The sequence below is a fragment of the Thalassophryne amazonica genome, chromosome 20 (genome assembly GCF_902500255.1).
Source record: "Thalassophryne amazonica chromosome 20, fThaAma1.1, whole genome shotgun sequence".
Classification (NCBI taxonomy): Eukaryota; Metazoa; Chordata; class Actinopteri; order Batrachoidiformes; family Batrachoididae; genus Thalassophryne; species Thalassophryne amazonica.
This window is the reverse complement of record NC_047122.1, coordinates 38,636,873-38,655,093: the sequence shown is the minus strand read 5'-3', so window position 1 is coordinate 38,655,093 and position 18,221 is coordinate 38,636,873. Positions and strand designations below refer to the sequence as shown.

At 40.0% G+C, this 18,221-nt stretch overlaps 1 protein-coding gene across 2 annotated transcripts in view; it reads left to right on the top strand.

Moving 5' to 3' along the window:
• Positions 1–18,221, top strand: part of akap9 (A kinase (PRKA) anchor protein 9) — a 106,381-nt gene that overhangs the window by 75,922 nt on the left and 12,238 nt on the right. For both annotated transcript variants that reach the window (XM_034160639.1, XM_034160638.1), the window contains exons 25-39: positions 246–363; positions 3,346–3,384; positions 5,159–5,391; positions 5,744–5,863; positions 9,876–10,052; positions 11,106–11,210; positions 11,548–11,700; positions 12,264–12,350; positions 12,788–13,786; positions 15,464–15,601; positions 15,692–15,736; positions 15,845–15,985; positions 16,351–16,395; positions 16,489–17,835; positions 18,162–18,219. In XM_034160639.1, the coding sequence (XP_034016530.1) occupies positions 246–363; positions 3,346–3,384; positions 5,159–5,391; positions 5,744–5,863; positions 9,876–10,052; positions 11,106–11,210; positions 11,548–11,700; positions 12,264–12,350; positions 12,788–13,786; positions 15,464–15,601; positions 15,692–15,736; positions 15,845–15,985; positions 16,351–16,395; positions 16,489–17,835; positions 18,162–18,219 (3,805 nt within the window). The remainder of the gene's footprint in view (positions 1–245; positions 364–3,345; positions 3,385–5,158; positions 5,392–5,743; positions 5,864–9,875; positions 10,053–11,105; positions 11,211–11,547; positions 11,701–12,263; positions 12,351–12,787; positions 13,787–15,463; positions 15,602–15,691; positions 15,737–15,844; positions 15,986–16,350; positions 16,396–16,488; positions 17,836–18,161; positions 18,220–18,221) is intronic.

The following is an 18,221-nucleotide window of genomic DNA, read 5'->3' as shown; positions in this document are numbered from 1 at the left end:
CAGTTATCACTTTAAAAACAAGTCACCATGACAAACATGCCACACGTATGCAACTTTTTGCACTTTTGGGGTCTACTGGACCCCATGGCAGTTGCTTTCTCCATATTGTGCTCACTAAAGTCCTGAATAGGGTTAAACTGTTGGGGGATCTATATATATCCATCACGCCACTAATTTTCGCTATCTGTGTCATATCTGGATTATCATGCTGTGCAGTGACTTTTTTTTTTTTTTTTTCCACACAGGTGACAAGTAGTCGGTTGCATGAATTGGAGCAGGAGAGGCTGCAGATGCAGCAGGAGCGAGAACTGCTGGGACGACAACAGGAAGTCATGAAGGAGCATGCTGGGCCTCGTGAACTTCGTATGTATCTCACAGTTCTGTGAATAAAGTTTGGACCCCATTACACACACACACACACACACACACACTTAATTAAATATACTCATAAGAAGTTATCATCCATATGCATCTGTGCTGCTACACTGTGGTGCTGCTGTGGCCAAGTCATTCTTTTCACATCATTTGTTTTTGGTAGTAGCTTATCACCCCACTCTATCTGATGTGGAGTCACTTTTTTCTTCTTTTTTTTTTATTATTATTGATTTCTACACGGTGGTTATTTATTTTCTCAAACTAGCACAGGCAGCTGATCTTACCAGCAGTCAGCTGACAGCACCTCCCTGAAAACACACATCTCGTTGAACATGTTATGATATATAACCTTCTATATATACACAACTATAGCTTTACCATCTGAATCAACAGCATTTTCTTTTGTGGGTTCTTTATAACCCAGATCCTGTGAGTCGCAGAGCTCTTTGTGAGTTCCATCCAGTTAAGGGTCATGGCGGGGGGGCTGGAGCTCATCCCAGCAGTCATAGGACATGAGGCATATATATGGGGGGGATATAGTAATCAGCTTGTCCATCTGTCCGTCCGTCCATCCGTCTTCACTTGTTAGCACGATATCTCAAGAACCATTTGACCAGTTTCCTTCATATTTAGCATAAAGGTGTACGTGGGTGATTTCCTGACACCAGTCGATTACAGTGGCTTAGGGGTTAATTTTAAGGTCACAACAAGATATTCAAGATATTGTCATTGCTACCCTTGTTAGCACAATATCTCAAGAACCAGTTGAGATATTGCCAATTTCATTCATATTTAGCACAAAGACAAAGATGTACTTGAATGATACCCCCCCCCCCCCCCCCCCCCAAGCTTTGTATTGCTGATTTGTGCGGACTGGGGGGATTTGGCATCTCCTGATGACTCTTGTAATAATTACTGAAAAGGTTTAAAAATGTTTTTCATGTCTGTCCCTCCTCCTTAGAGACAGAAAGTACAGTAAAAGGCATTAATTGAATGTTGCCAGTTTGATATCACTATGATTGCCTACAGGTAGTTGCTGTATTTTCGCTGCATGTGTTATGCATGAAAAGTTGCACCACTCTGAAATTCTAGTGAAGTGTGGCAGCCACAAGACAACACACGCACCTTGGACTTCCCTCTCATGAAGGCGGTGTACAAGCTGTAACCTGTTAAAACGGACACCGAGACGCGCTCTGCAGCTTCCACGCATGTGCAGTGCATCTGGTGCAAAACGAGCCTTACAGTTTGAAGGTTCAAACACCACTCACTCTCAAAAGCTGGGTAAACTGACAAATTTTCACTTTTCTAAAAAAGCAATAGCAACCAAAGATAGTAAAGTCACACTGATGAGAACAGATTTAACTCGAAGGGCACTCACGGTCTTGGAGTTTTACATTAGAATTAACATTACATGTTTGTAACACTACATCTTACAGTTCAGAAACTTCATTAATGTCACGTCTGTCGTGTTTGTATGGGATCCTCAGCTGGATCTGCACAAAAGTTTCACTCAAACATTTCACTGAACACAGTGCATTAGAATTTGAGGTACTGTTTGAAATGTGAGGGGGAAAAACTTTGTCAAGCTATTTAAGAGAGAAACTCATTGAGAACTCAATGAATGCCCGATCCAACAAGTTTGTGGAGAATATCTGAAAATGTTTTAATAATCCTGCAAACAGATGACTGTGATCACCTGACCTCTTTTGTTAAATAGTTCATGTATTAATTTAAATGAAGACATGACTTTTTCTGTAATTTAGAGATGAGTTTCAGTCATCAAACTTTAAAATATTACCTCAGTGTTGGCTACCTACTTTACAGAAGATTTCTTCGTGGGTAAATGTTGACAGTACACATTTCTTATATTTGTGTAAATCTTAGTTTCAGGAAAAAGGTTTCTACACTGTTTGAGGTGTGCAGGTTTGATATTGTTAGATTTTTTTTCATTTAATTATTTCTGCATTGGAAGGAAAAGCGTTGGAAGGTTTTTAATGTTATGACTGAGCAGAAATGTCAGCAACAGTTCTTCAAATTAAGATTCCAAAAACGTCAAAAGATCATTTATAGAAAGTTTTACATTTATCCAGTGTACCATTGCTACGGAGTTTCTTAGATTTATGAAGCTTTCTTACCAAAAGTAGCTATGCCCAAAGTTAAACTTGAAAAAGTTTGCACAAACTTTGTCTTGGAAAAAGATATTTTATTGAGGGCTGCAACTTACTCTATTTTGTCATTGATTAATCTAGTAACTTTTTTTCATGAATTGACTATGTAACAAGAATTTTCCCCCAATTACCATAATCTGTTGATTAATTTCTGACCGTCTATTAGTCCTTTGGTTAACTTACCATCGTAAATCATAACCATAAATTTTACCAATAACTTACATTATATTCTAATAATTTGTCATAAAAAATATTTGACAAATTTTCCAAAAAATCAATCTCAACATATAAAATATGTCTGTAAATGTCTTGTTTTGTCCATAAACCAAATATATTTGGTTTCCAGTCAAGAAAAGAATAAAGAAACTCACTTAGTTAAAAAAAAAAAAAAAGAAAAATTGTATACAAGAAGCTAAAATCTGAGAATTTGGACTCAGAACAGTTAATTATCAAAATAGTTGGAGATTAATTCAATAATTTATTAATTATTGGAGCTCTAGCTTCATTAACGTGAGCACGAATTTTGCGCTCTAACTCCTTTATTGTCGAAAAGGTATTCAGGGTACATTCTCACATTAAAATGGTAAGTATAACCTTTTTTCTTCTCTAAATACAAATCAAATGGGTTGTTTCCCACTTGTTCTTTTGTTGCTCTCCCATTGTTTGGCCATTAAGCTTGAGAGTGAGAGAAAAGCACTGTTATCCTCTATTCACCCTTATCTGTCGTCCTTTTTTTAAAGGAATTTTCCTTTTCATGAAAAAAGAGCATGTTAAAATCCTGTGCTTTCTTATTCTCCTGTAGGCCTAGTTGAAGCTGCAATGGTTGCAGCACCTGAAGCAGGTGTGTCCACCTTGAGCATGGCTCAGTCACGTCTATGTACCATGATTGTGTAGCTCAGTAACCGTAATTTGCTCTCGCCCTAATCCAGCAACTCACCAATAAACTTTACAGCTTTACTTCTTGCTTGCTGCAGACTCACAAATTCACTCAGTTCAACCACTAACTTTTTGCTTCAGCTTTTACTTTGATTAATGTTCTTTTGGTTTGTCATTTTAACATCCTGAACGCAGTGCTGCGACTCATTCGAGCATGCTGAAATGAAAGTAATCATCGAGCACACATGTAGTCATTCCTAATTGCCAGTCATCTTCACTCAAAGCAGAGGTAGTTTTTAGTGGCTGCACAAACACTTTGAGGTGCGGATGTTGTTTGAGTGAGATGATTAGCCATTGAGGAATTCCCTCTCCCTTGCTTGTAAATGCGTATGGGACATGGGCATTGCAATGTTTGGACTGCTGACTTCTCTGATCTGTCATTTGCACTGTCTCCCCTTGTTACTTTTGCACTAATCCTACGGCCGTTGATCCTGGGTGACTCGGTGTTGGTTGTTCACTGGTGGCAGCGGAAGGTCAAAGGTGTAATATGATCTTGGTCTTGAGGGCACAGTAATGGGAAAGTGACCGAGATGATGGATGGGTCTGAGGGGAGCCGTTAACTCAAAAGGAGTGGAGTTCTTTAAAAGACAAATACAAGATTTATTTTTTCTTTAGTAATACATGTCCAGGTCAGAATTAGTGACACCCCTGAATTTTAAGTACAGAATTTAATAATGTTCAGAAATAAATGCAAATGAACACTGTTTAGCACATTTTCTATTGCCAACTCAAAGGATGGATACATGAACATTTCCAAGTCACTCAGTCATTACAAAATACAGCTTTGCAACTCTGTCTGGAGTATGCAGTTCTCAAAATTGTAGTGTCCTTGCAAGAAGGTGGCTAGTGAGGGAAGCCACCAAGACACCCGTGAAAACTGTGAACTCTGAACTTTAGTCTGCTGCATCACCAGTCACAGCTTTATGGTGGAGTAGAACAGAGCAGAACTTTAGTTCAAGAAAACAGATCTAAATTCAGCTTTTGTCTCCAATGTGCCTCTTTTTTGCAAAGTGGAGCTGAAATCTCACATCTTCTTTAGAAGTAAATCCGTTTCTGTTCTTCAGTATCAAGAAGCAACAAACAAAGGTTGGACAATGCCCGTTTCACCCATTCGATCTACAGAAGCCTGTAAATCCTTCAGAGCTGTCATGGAAAACTTGGCTTCCCTCACTAGTCCCCTTCTTGAATGTATGGTCAGTTTTTGAGAACTGCCTACTTCAGATATCTTTACTATACAGTATCATACCATTTGTGTGTGTGTGTTTTTTTTTTTTTTTTAATGATTGTATGTAAATTAAGTCCAAGACATGTTTTATTACTTGGAAATTTTCATATAAGAAAACTCTGTGAAAGCAATGATTTGCTGTAAGTTTGCCCATTTTATTAAATATTATAATGGTACAAAATTGGTTCATTTGCATTTATTCCTGGACATTTACTTCACTAAAAATATAGGTGTGTCAGTAATTCTGAGCGTGACTATTTAGCCATTATGCTTCTGAATTTGGTTAAGTTTGTTGAAATGCATCTCAAGGCTCATATACCTCAGATTCTTCTGTAGCGCTATCTCAGCATCCTGTTAATTATCAAAATAAAACCAGAATTAAGTGATTAAGGGGAATCACCCTTAGTTACAAATCAGTAACACACTATCTGTCCTTTTCCTTCCTGCACTGTAGACCTACTAGAAGAGACAGAAAAGCTAATGAAAGAGAAAGTGGAGGTGCAGCTTCAGGCAGAAAAGGAGAGCACGGACCTCCTGAAGCAGGTGAAGCTTCTGGAAGTAGAGCTGGAAGAGCAGGTCAACAGGGTGATCGAACTGGAACATGCTCAGAAGACAGAGGGCGGAGATCTCCGACAACAGATCCAGGCTTTGGAGAAACAGCTGGAGAAGAACAGGAGGTTCCTTGACGTAAGTGGTGCTGGCAGATTTTAACAAACAAACAAAGAATTGACGCTTCAGGGAAAGTTCTGCCAGCAGGTAAAATCAGAAACGGTCTCATCAGCTGGCTGTGAAACCACAATTATGTTAGACTTTGTATAGACAAATGAGAAGGAAAAATTGGCATGTTGATGTTTTTCTTCATCACTTTCAGACATGAATATTTATTTTAAAGGGAAGTTCTTTACACCGCTGGAAAATGAGTTTTTTTCCATCTTATTTATGTAATATTTAGTATGTGTATATAGTATTCGTTTTACACTTCTTTGCACTTATTTTAATTTACTGCCTGTCCACTTTGTATTTTTCTTTTGCTCTGCAGGAGCAAGCTGTGGACCGAGAGCATGAGAGGGATTTCTTCCAGCAGGAGATCCAGAAACTGGAGCAACAGCTAAAGAGTCCACAGAAGCTTCAGGCAGTCTCAGAGCAAAGAAACAAAGAGGTAACAGGAACCTGTCATTGTCCTCTGGCCAAGGAAGAGGCACCAATACAGAAGGTGTTTTTCTTTTTTGTCTTCTTTTTGGATTACTGACCGATAGACCTCTAACCCTGTGTTGTGGCGCGGAGTCCATCGTTAGCATCCGTTTATTGCAATAGCTTAAAAACCGTCTTTTTTCTAATTTGGCAAGGGTGTAATATGGGTCATTGACATTGTTGTCATCTAAAAGTCATTTTCATCGATGAGTTCGTTTGTAAATAGCGGCCATTTTTAATGCCAAAAATAGCCATTTTGAGCACTTAAAGCCAATTTTCTCAATAACTGTCATAACCTTTTTTGTAATTTGTCAAGTTTGTGATATGGGTCATTGACATTTTTTTAAGGCATAATGAAATGCATGTGCATTTTTACCCCTTCTGCTACTAGATGTTGGACTTGTCACACTTTTGAATATAAACAAAATGTCCCTCTTTGGCCACTCCTACTCAAACCTCTCTCATTCCCATTCCCTCCTATGCATTGACTAGAATGAATGGCATTTGAAGTCTTTTTAAAGGTCTAACAGCTCTGTGTGTGAGGAAACCCAGACATACGAGTATGTGGATTCTGGTCTGACCACATTCTTGGGCAGTGACATTTTTGTCCACTGTATGTGTGTAATGTTTGGATGCTGTGCATAGCATGTACGGTGAGGACTACAAAATTTTTCTAAACGGGGGAGGGCCGACTGTTTAACAGGGCAGGACCTACATCAGTAAATGTGCACATGCAGAAATTCTGTGCCCTAAACGTGTACTCATAACCACACTGAGAATTGAAATGGAACAGAAAACCTCAGAGCACAGAGGGAGTGTTGCTTTATTTGCTGCACAGGATGTCATCATGCCATTAAAGATTAACATAACAAGTGTATGTTAGCTGCTATATTAATGTGTAAAATGGCATTTATACCATCTCAGTGTTCAACATGGTCATATCTGGGATCATAAAATTTTATTGTTGCCTTTTCTCTCTGCTAATTAGTTACTATCAGAGATATTCTCCATTTTTCAACTTCATTGAGCTCTCATCTGCAGAACTGATTTCAGGGTGTGCTGTGTAGTTGACATTAATGGACAAGATCTTGCAGCTTTAAATCAACAGTGTGGTGAACATAAAATAGTGGTTTATTAATTAATTTAATATTGAAATGTGCAATATGTTTCTTCTGTGTGCAGTGCTGTTGTTGCATGACTTCAAAAGAAATGCCTCAATTTTGCAATCATGATGTCTTTGTGTTGCAACACATTCTTAAGTGGCAGTTGTATACCTAAACCAATCAATTGCTAAATTACTGCTCAAATTCATGTATTTTGCACTGTATTTTTTAAATGTGTGTGTATATCTAGTTATCTCTTTTATATTATGAAGCTGATAATCTCTTCTGCTTCATATCATTAGCTGCAGACCTTAAGTTGCCGTTTTCTGTTCTGAGATGTACGTATATGAGACCTTATTGTATGTTACTTAATCTAATCTCTATCGTCATTTGACAGCATGTTAGTTTTTCCACTGTAAAAAGCTAAACTAACTCAGTCACTGCCATCAGAATCATATGTCCTTCCACACATTACTGTTCACATTACATACTGAAGTGTCTTGATTTTTCTAATTGAGCTGAACCATCATTGCAGCAACCAGACACAATTTTATCATTGTCTCTCTGTCTGTCTGTCTTTCTCTCTCTCTCTGTCTCTGCCTCTCCTTGTGCTGTTCCTTCTCCATCCTCTGTGCTTCTGCTTTTCTCCCATGGCTGTTTCAGGTGGATGGCGTAGCCTTTAAGGTATCGCTTCTAGCTTCATGTAGAACCAAGCCTCCTCCGGAGAGCATTAAGTAGATTTCTGTCACACTGCCTGCCCCTGTAGGAAATACTGGCCCATCTTCCTTGAGCGTTGGTTCTCTTTTCTTCAGCTTGAATGTGCAAACTTCAGATCATCATCCTTCTCTCCCCTCATCCCTCACCTTTCCCAGTAGAAAAACAGACTATACAATAAATAGAGGGTGTGAAGGGTTCACTGCATTTGTCATTTCGGCTTGGGTTTGTAACTACAATTGCTACGGTTGAGTTTTTGCACTTTCAATTCCATAATATTGTACTTTAATTATCAACAAGGATGTAATTCAGGTAATATAGAAGTATAAGAAATTCAATGTAATTTTTCAATTCTAACATAGTTAAAAAGTATATAAAACCTCATTTAATTGGAGTGCTAGAAACTTAAACCTACCTACACAAGTTTAATATACAAGACATTTGTCAGAATAGGTGCAATTAAAGATTTAAAAAGTACAACATTTGCATTAAATTAAAATGGTTTTTCCTCTTTAACGTCTATTTTTCACTAGTTAATAAATTATTTTTTTTAATTTGAATGCATAATAGTGTTTTCTAAAAGTTTATTGATTTAGAATTGTTGTTTTTAAATACATAAGTGGCTTGAAAAGCATTCATTTTAAGCAGAGGGTTTAGTTACCATAAAAGTGGTTTAAAAAAATAGAATAATTGCATTAGACCTGACTGAATGGATAAATGATCCATATGTTGTATCATTGTTGTAATAGTAATAATATATAATTGTAATAAGTAAAAATGAGTACACAATAATTAAGCTAAATAACAGTAAAATCTGTGCTAAAGTACACTCATTATTTACCACACATGCTACAATTACTTTTTAAAATAATCCTTAAAATTTTCTAAAGTGAGATGTGATACAGTAATTTGCAAAAGTATTCACCCTTAAATAAATAAAAATATCAAAGCCAAGATGATGGGTTGCATAAGTAATGGCCCTCTTTGGTTTAACACATAAATAATCTGTTATATTGCCAGTTTTCTTTAGAAAGTCAGGGGGTGGATACATGAACAATTTCAAAGTCACAGAATGTTTTGGATTTAATTTCTGTCAGTCTTAAAGAACTACAAACCGTATAGTACTGTATGATAAATCTGTGTGGAGGAGGCAGTTCTCAAAAACTGAGTGACTGGTCAAGAAGGAGAAGAGTGAGGGAAGCCACCATGACACCCAGACAACCCAGAAGAAGCTATAGGCTTCTGTGGCTGAGAATGGAAAAATAGTGCAAGTTTGGCCACTCAATTTTTGAAAACTGTCTGCTCCATGCAGCATTACCATACACTTTGTATTTCTTCATAATTTATGTAAATTAAGTCCAAGACACAGTCAGTGACTTGAAAATGTTCGTGTATCCATCCCCTGACTTGTCTAAAGAAAACTGCAAATAAAACTGATTTACATGTTATACCAAGGGGGACCATTACTTAAGCAACCCGTCACCTTGGCTTTGATATTTTCATTTAATTTATATTAAGTTGTCGAGATTTGCTTTCAGTTTGAATTTAGGGAGGATAATTTTAGAAATTCTAATATGGCGAAGCCTGAATTACATTTTGTGGTTGAATTGGCATAAACAAATTAAAATGTTTAAACACCCAAGGGGATGAATACTTTAGCAAGGCCCTGTAAATATCAGCTGTCTCTTCCTGAGAGCAGTTAATTACAACAGCAAAAAATGACACAATATGCACATGCATTTTATAAGCAAAGTGTATTATTACTTGTTATAACTTGTTGATATTGAATTACAGTATTATTTATGACTTTTTCACTATTGTGGCATAAGAATGAACTTTTTCCTGTTAATAATCATCTTCCCTCAGTCATTTATGTGCTGATGTTTCCCCTCCCACAGGTGAATAAATCACCAACCAGCCACCCTTATGCTTGCTCTCACAGATTTGTCACCCTGAATGAATTCTCTCTCTTACCACTGGTCCCACACCTCTTTTCCTTCCAGACCCCCCCTCTTTTCTCAGGTGGATCAGCTGACCTTCCAGCTAGCTGTACATATATGAGCTTCCCTGTAGCTCGTAGTGTCTAAGAGTGGATCTCATTGAACAGCCTCTCTCTCTCTCTCTCGTGCTTCCCTTCTTTCTCGCTGTTTCCCGCACTGTCAGGTGGAGCAGCTGACCGCCCAGCTGAAGGAAAAGGCGGATTGGTGCAGTGAGCTGCTGCTCAGCTCAGAGCAGCTGCGTCGTGAGTTGGGAGAGCGTGACGAGGAGATTGACAAACTGGAGAGCCGCATCCGTGAGCTGGAACAGGCCCTGCTGGCCAGCGCCGAGTCCCTGGAGAAGGTTAGGAAAAGGTAGAGGGGAGAGCAAAAAGAGTGAGGTGAAGGATTTACGAGCTAAGAGTCTGAAGGAGATGCAGCGAGAGATTGGGGGGTGGTGAACCAGTCTGAATAATAGCTGTGCAGCATGGCAGAGGGTGTGTGAGACACAGAACATAGATGAAGCGGCAGCTCGAAGAGGAGTGGGAGGAGGTTTGGGACACGAGGAGAGGGGGAGAACAATGTGTGGGTGGGTCTGTTTCGGTCGCCCCTGCAATTTGTTGATGGCGACGACACAGATCAGCAACAGTTAATGTTGCCCCCCAGTGTTCAAAGAGTGCTGAACAGAATGATGAAGGAAAGCTTTTTTTGTTGTTGTTTTTGTTTGTTTGTTTTGCAAGGCTGCTGGTGATGTCTTAAAGTTATTGGAGTCTAGTACGTGATGCAGAATTCACTAGTGTTAGCATGTGTTAGTCATTTCTGCATCACTGGTCAACAGCAACAAAAAAATTTTCATGCATGGACTTTGATAACTGATTTAGAGTAATTTTGCGGTGCCGAATCTGCATGTAAAGCTCAGATTTCCTCAATCACATCACATTTTTGGCAATCTGCATGTTCTGTATTAATGGATTACATAGAAGTTGCTCATTCACGCACGTGTTTGATGCCACTAATCCTGCACGAAAGCAGCTTCAAAGCATAGTTTTTAAACCAGGTTCGCCAAACATGAATAAAAGAGCTTGTTTTATATTCAAATCTTATAATGGAACTTGAAAGATTAAGTAATATAGTTTATGGTGCCGAAGAGGTGAGCGAGACTGCAGATTTTGCTTCAGTGCTTACGAGAAATATGTTTTCATATCTGAAAAATGTGATGTGATTGGCAAAACTAACACCAGATTCGGATTCAGTGCCCCTAAATTACCCAAAATCCTCTGAAAAAACTCCATGCAAGAAAAATTGTGTTGACCAGTGTAATCTAATCACAACAGTTTGTCCTTTGGGGCTTTTTGTGCATGTTGTAAATAAATGCTCTGCTAATTTGCATAGACTGAAGTAAGTGTGTGTGTCTTAGGTTGAACAAAAGAAGCAGCATGCATCCTTCACAGATGCCACACACTCCACACTGGAGGCTCAGTTACAGACTGAAAGAGAAGCTTTGGAGCGGAAAGAGAAAGAGGTATTGCACTGAAAAATTTGTGCTTTGATGTTTCAGAGTAGCTGCACGTTCTGCATGCTAAATAAGTACAATGCAAAATACTAAACTAATAAATACACTTAATCTTTCAAGGGGAGAATAGTTTTGCATGTTCCATTATAAGATTTGAATATAAAACAATCAGAGAACAGTTTGGGGGAGTACTACAACAAATGTCAATAAAGACATTTCTGCTTGCAAGAACAATCAACCTCCAGCTAATAAATTGTGGAAGTCTGTGCTGTGAGTTTTTGAGTTCTGAGGCAGATGTTGGGAACAGTGGCTCCTCTGAAGCACTTGTGTTTACCTTTTGTCTCAGATCTGTAACCTGGAGGAGCAACTGGAACAGTTCAGGGAGGAGCTGGAGAACAAGAGTGAGGAGGTCCAGCTACTTCACATGCAGCTGGAGATCCAGAGGAAGGAGCTCAGCAGCCAGCAACAGTACCTAGAAATGAGGGACAGCATGATCCAGGTAAACAGCCAAACTCGCCAAAACCCAGGTGCCGACAATAAATTCTTTCCACCAAACTATGAAGATATGTTTGAGTTATGATCAGGCTGGCTCATTAAACTCTACTGTCGCATTTCATTATGTTTGTTTACAGACTTCTACAGAAGAGTAGAAAAAAGACCCTACTGTTTACCGATAGCTTTAGCATTTTTTTTTTTTCTAATGTGGTTGCTTATTTTTCCAGAAAATCTTTCGCTGCCCATTTATAACACTCGCTTTAATAAGTTTTTGCAATCAAAAACCGTTCCTTCGCATTTGCAGACTGACGGTTCTGAGCTACACCCTAGTTGATAAAATATGATTGCATTTCTGTTTGCACACTGCAGGAATAGTTTAGTTCATGATGTCTTCTTAAATTAATTTCTTTATTATTTTTGTTGTTGTTAGCTATTGAAGGAAAGATTGTTGCCACGACTGGCACTTTCCCTCTTTAACTCGGGGTTGATGCATTTTCAGACGTCCGCCACACGGTTGACTCTGAGTGGTTACTAATAGCCGTGGCTTATAATTTCTGACTTTTGAAGGTGATGGAGGACAAGGACAGGGAAATAGCACTTCTTAATGAACAGATCACTAAGCTCCAACACATGGAAACATCCTCTGATAACAAGGTAACACAGTATGCATAATCGAGAGACCAGCTGTGTTTTGAGAATGCATAGCTCCGTGGTAGTGGATCATTGTGTGTGCAGCCATTGGTTTCCTGTCCATTCATTTTGCTTGTGTTGATTTTCTTTTTTCTGGACTTTGTTGTATCATCTTGGTAAATAGACTTACAACCTAATTGTCCGTGTCTAAGGTGATGAGTTCCTTACATGTGGGTACTAATTAAATCTCTGCGTCTCTGTTGTGCCATATCATGAGGTCATCTTCAGAAACTGTTTAAAAAAAAACAATAAAAATCTACATGAATCTGCATTAATTTTATGCCAAAAGAATCTTTTTGGCACAATTGGGACTCCGAGGTGCATGCAGTAACGTGAGATGGCCGTGGACTTGTGATGTTTTTACACTTTTATAGTCTGATAATGTCTTTTGCACTATTTAGGAAATTGATGCGCGAGATGAGCTGATAAAAGAATTGGAGTCCCAAGTGGAGTGCATGCGGAGCGAACAAGAACGCTTAAAGGTGAATAATGTGGAGGAGCTCGATCAACTGAACGCAGTCATTGACAAACTCCAGCAGGAACTGGCAAACATCGAGCAGAAGCAGACTGCCGAAGAAGATGACGAATCAAAGAGCAGAGAGTCAGGGCCATGTCAAGAGGAATATGATGACATGAAGCACAGAATGGACCTGGCCAGCAAAGAGCTTGTTGCCCTGCAAACAGAGCACAGCAAGCTGAGGGAGATGTATCAGCAATTGCAAGAAAGTTCAGCGGCATTTGCTGAAAGTGAAAAATCAGGGAGCTTGGAGCGTGAACTTATAGAAGTTCTCAGGGAAAAAAACGCTCACCTTGTAGTCTTGCAGGCTGAAGTGCAAGCATTAGAACAAAGTGCAACATCCAGAGTGGAAGAGTTGACGCTTCGCATTCAAGAATTGGAGGACTTGGTTGGTGAAAAAGACTATGAGCTAGCCCGCTGTCGGCTCCTTGCAGAGCAAACGCAAAGCCAAGCAGGTGGTCTCCAAACAAAAGTCTCCAGTCTAGAGGAAAATCTGAGTGAGAGAATGGCTGCAGCAATCGTCAGTCAGGCCACTCTTGAGGCTTTCCAGCAGCAGGCGTCACAAGGGTCTGAGAAGGATCTGCACAGACCAGTGGAGCCACAAGTTGTCGACTTTGACAACTTTACTATTCCCCAATTGGATTTCAGTAACTTGGGTCAAGCTAGGCAAGCTCCCACTGGGAAGGTTGTCCATTTGACACAGAAGCTCCGTGAACTAGAGGTGGGTCTCAGTGGGATGCAGAAAGATCAGGAGCTCCAGAAGCAGCTGCTCTCCAGCTCTGAGGAGGAGGTGATGGAGTATGAAAGGAGACTGGCTGTGCTCATGGACCTGCTGAGTCAGATGAAGAGGAAGACAACCCAGAGAACAACCCTGTTTGTTGAGGTACACTTATGACCACGAAGTCTTACAAGTATATGATGGGAAAATTCAGTTGATTCCAAAATAGCAGGACGAGTTGAGAAAATGTCTTTCAAGTTTTAGTATCTCTTTGAGAAACAAATTTAAATTTATTGATATACACAATCAGACATCATCACAATACAGTTTTTAAGACTACTAGCAGTAGCACCATTGATATTATGTTTTAATGGAATGGAATACTAATGGGAAAACCCTGTTCATGTAATTTTATTAAACTACAGCTTTATGAAATCCAAAAGATTTTGCCTTGATTTTGTATTGGCCAATTTAAAATATTCATAACTAATTGCAAATGATAAGATTCGTGATATCAGAGTGCAAACTAAAAGGTATTGTCCAAAAGTTACAACTTTTAAATTTAGTTGAAAGCTAGCGGTTGTTCTGTAATGTATTCAGAAAATCTTTAGGTCATAGTTATTGGATTTATTGGTTTACAGCTCTGCCAGTTGCTCTAAAAATTGCGGACTTAGTGGAAAAAAAATTGCCCCAAGGCGCTTTTTAAAATTTTTCCTGCCGACTACTTGGTGTGTAGCCCAGAAATGTCAAAACTCAGGAATGACTCTACATTATAGATTAAACTGTATTCTTATTGGAGTGCTTCCAAAGGATCGCGGTGGCCGTGTGTTCTGTCCGGCCATGGAGGAGCCGTGCCATCTGATGGAATTGTTTTAATGCATGGACGAGCTGTGCATGCGCAGTCCGGCCGTGCACACACGCTGACCATGTCCTGTTCAGCCATGGAGGAGCCGCTCCTTCCAGTACAATTAAGTTTTATGTGTGGACCTGCTGTGCACGTACAGCCCGGCCATGCACACACGCTCGATGGGTGTAAAGATTATATTATTGTGATTTTCTGCCGAGGTGACTTGATTTTAAAGTCAGCAAAAAAAATCATGGTCTGCTCAGAAGAAATGCCACAGCTCTGCAGCAGATGTGTTTGTTTATAATAAAAGTATAAAATTTTGGTCTTGCTCCGTAATTTTTTATTAAAAAGTCGAACCCATCAATTCCTAAAAACAATTATTATTTAAACTTTGAATATTATTTTGTTTTAACGCGCCGACCCTTCAAGCTATGTTTGTTTTTGTTTCCCTCCTCCACCAACTCTGGCCCGTGAGTCCCAGAAAAATCCATAAACCAAAGGAGCAGCACAGTCTCGTTTGAAACCCTGCACGATACCATGTGATTTGACCACTTCCGGGGGCAACCTGCCATTGTGCAACATAAACACAGCATCAGTTCACACGGAAATATGGCGTACTGTTTTGTTTTTGGCTGCAGTCACCGAAGCAGTCGTGAAAAGTGCAGGGGTTTTTTTTTCAGTTCCCAGAGAAGGGAAGACGAGGCAAATGGGAGAGATTGTGTCGCTAAGTGTTAGTGCAATTTAATGTGGATAATGATACTGAAACTGTCCCCGGAAGTTTCATATGCGCTTTCATTTTAACCCTTACTTGCCCACCCTCAAACGAGACTACGGTGCCCAATAAATCCAATAACTATAGCTTTAGCAGTACTGCTTGTTTAACTGCTGGATTGAGTGACAGCTGTCAGAGAATTCCCTAAATCTAGATTAATGTCAACTGTGTGCAGATAAACTGAGTTTTAGATTAATTTGAATCTGTATGCCCTTGTTATCGGTCCATGTCTGCCGATGGCCAGCCACCTGTGTCAGAGCTTCTTCAGGAGTTGCAGGAGGTCAGAGATGAGGCGTCGACCACTGAAGAACAGCTCAGTAACTACAAGGAGAACTGCAGTAGACTCCAAGAGGAACTCAAAGTATGTTGTATAAAACAGTTTCTCTATGTTCAGGTCACTTCTGAGTATTTCTGAGATTTGACATCGATAAGAGTGTGCTGTTCTTTCTAGGAGAAAACTGCAACAATGGAACGGCTCAAGGATCAGCCTCAAAGGGTATGTCTTTTGACCATTATCTGTTTGTCTACCATTCATACTGTTTTTGACCTTTTTTCACAGGCACTCGTACATACTAGCAGGTTTAGACTCCTTTCACTCTCGTAGGTATTGTCTGGTAGCAGCGAGGAAGGAAAGATCTCTGAGCTTCGAAAGGAACTTGCAAAGGCTCAGAATGAAGCAGCTACCACCAAAGAGGAGCTGAACAGCTTCAGGGAGAGCTGCGAGAAGCTGCAGGAGCTGCTGCAGGTATATAATTAACCAAACATTCAAGGGGGGGGGGGGGGGGGGGGGGGGAATGCTAATCTAACCCTAATACCACCCAACCTCAAACTTGTGCAGTTTTAGCAAGTTTGATCAAAGATCCACGAAGACCTTGTGGAGTTCTGTCATACACTAGGCTTCAGAGACCCTGCACCCTGTACGCCAGAATTATAATTGAAATATACTTTGATACATGAAGTCTATGTCAAGATATCATATTCCCATCTATCACAAGTACCACCAAGTTAGACAGCTCCTAGATGTGTTTATTTTTGGCAATGGAGGTAAAAAGTTATTTGATTTTAATTAATATTAATGATTTATACAGTTCTTATCTCTATTTTTTTAAGGAGAGGGAAATTACCATTGCACACCTTAAAGATGAGCTAAATCAGGTATGTAGGAAACAGCTCCATTTAATTTGTTTGCTGCCATTATGAGTGTATCACTTTTTACATGATTGAGACACTTTCTGCCATTTCTTCTAGCACGTCACTGCTAAAGATGATGGAGCCAGCATGATGGAGCTTCTGCAAGAGCTCCAGGAGCTCAGAAAAGATGGTTCCACTACCAAAGAAGAACTCAGTAGCTCCAAGCAGCATATTGAGAAACTTGTGAATGACCTTCAAGTGCGCGAAGACTCTATTTGTAAACTCAGAGAGGAGCTCGAAGAAGTGAGTAAAACTATGGATTCCACCAAAGAAGAACTCTGCAGCTCCAAGCAGCATATTGAGAAACTTGAGAATGATGTTCAAGTGCGTGAATTCTCCATTTGTAAGCTCAGAGAGGAGCTTGAAGAAGTCAGAAAGACTATGGATGCCATCAAAGAAGAACTTTGCACCTCTAAGCAACATAGTGAGAAACTTGAGGGTGATGTTCAAGTGCGTGAACTCTCCATTTGTAAGCTCAGAGAGGAGCTTGAAGAAATCGGAAAGACTATGGATGCCACCAAAGAGGAACTTTGCAGGTCCAAGCAGCATAGTGAGAAACTTGAGGATGATGTTCAAGTGCGTGAACTCTCCATTTGTAAGCTCAGAGAGGAGCTTGAAGAAGTCATACAGACTGTGGACGCCACCAAAGAAGAACTTCACAGCTCCAGGCAGCATGCTGAACAACTTCAGGAAGACCTTCAAGAGCAGGAAGTTTCTTTATGTAATCTCAAAGAGGAGCTCCAAGAGGTCAGAAAGAACATGGATACCACCAAAGAAGAACTAAACAGCTCCAGGCAGCAAAATGAGAAACTTCAGAATGACCTCCAGACCCGTGAGGTTTCTGTTTCGAACCTCAACAAGGAGCTCCAAGAGGCACGGACAGCTCTGACCAAGGCAACAGACTTAGCTTCTAAATCCCCTTCTCCATCTCCCCAAATCCATTCTTCTGCTTCTTCCGCCTCCACAATCCAGCCCAAACGGAAAGGAGGAAAACAGCTGACTGTAAAGGGAAGCAGTGCCAAAGATAAGCCATCAGTCTCCAGAAAAACCTCTTCTTCTTCCAGCCAGTCCTCCAGCAAAATTCCGAGCCCTGTGCAAAACAGTTTCTCTGAGCGGCATCGCGTGGCTGTAACAGACTCGTTCACACAGACTGATGCTGTACAAATGTCTGACCTTGGTCCTGACAACAAGCCTGCACCAACTACCACCAAAGAAGAGATGGACGAGGTGATTGGAGAGTTTCAGGAGAAGATTGTTCAGATGCAGGAACTCCACGCTGCAGAAATCCTAGACATGGAGGCTCGACACATTTCAGAGAGTGAGATCCTACGCAGAGACACACAGGCACTGGAGGACGAGTGCAAGGCTCTTAAGGCGATTATTGACAAGCTGCGCTCTGGTGAGGTGAGGACACCAAATGGTCTTGGTCACTTTTCAGAAATTACAAAATATCTTTTATACACCATTATATTTTGAAAGTGAAACTTCAAACACAGTGGTTCTGCAAGTGTCTGTTAGTCCTTCATGGGCTGAGCACACCTGAATGAGCTCATCAGCTTGTGGCAGAGCAAGGAGAGATGGAAAATGTGTAGGTTCGGTGTTACTTGAAGACCGAGTTGAGAAACACTGTTCTAACATTTGAGAAAACATGCATTTTATCATTAAAATTTCAATTTATAATACAGTGAAAATAGTACTTGACTCTAGTTTTTTGTTTTTTTTATTTGTAGGGCCCTTTATCAAGACCAGACCGTCCTGCTTCACTGTTCAAAGACGGCTACACCAGTGGT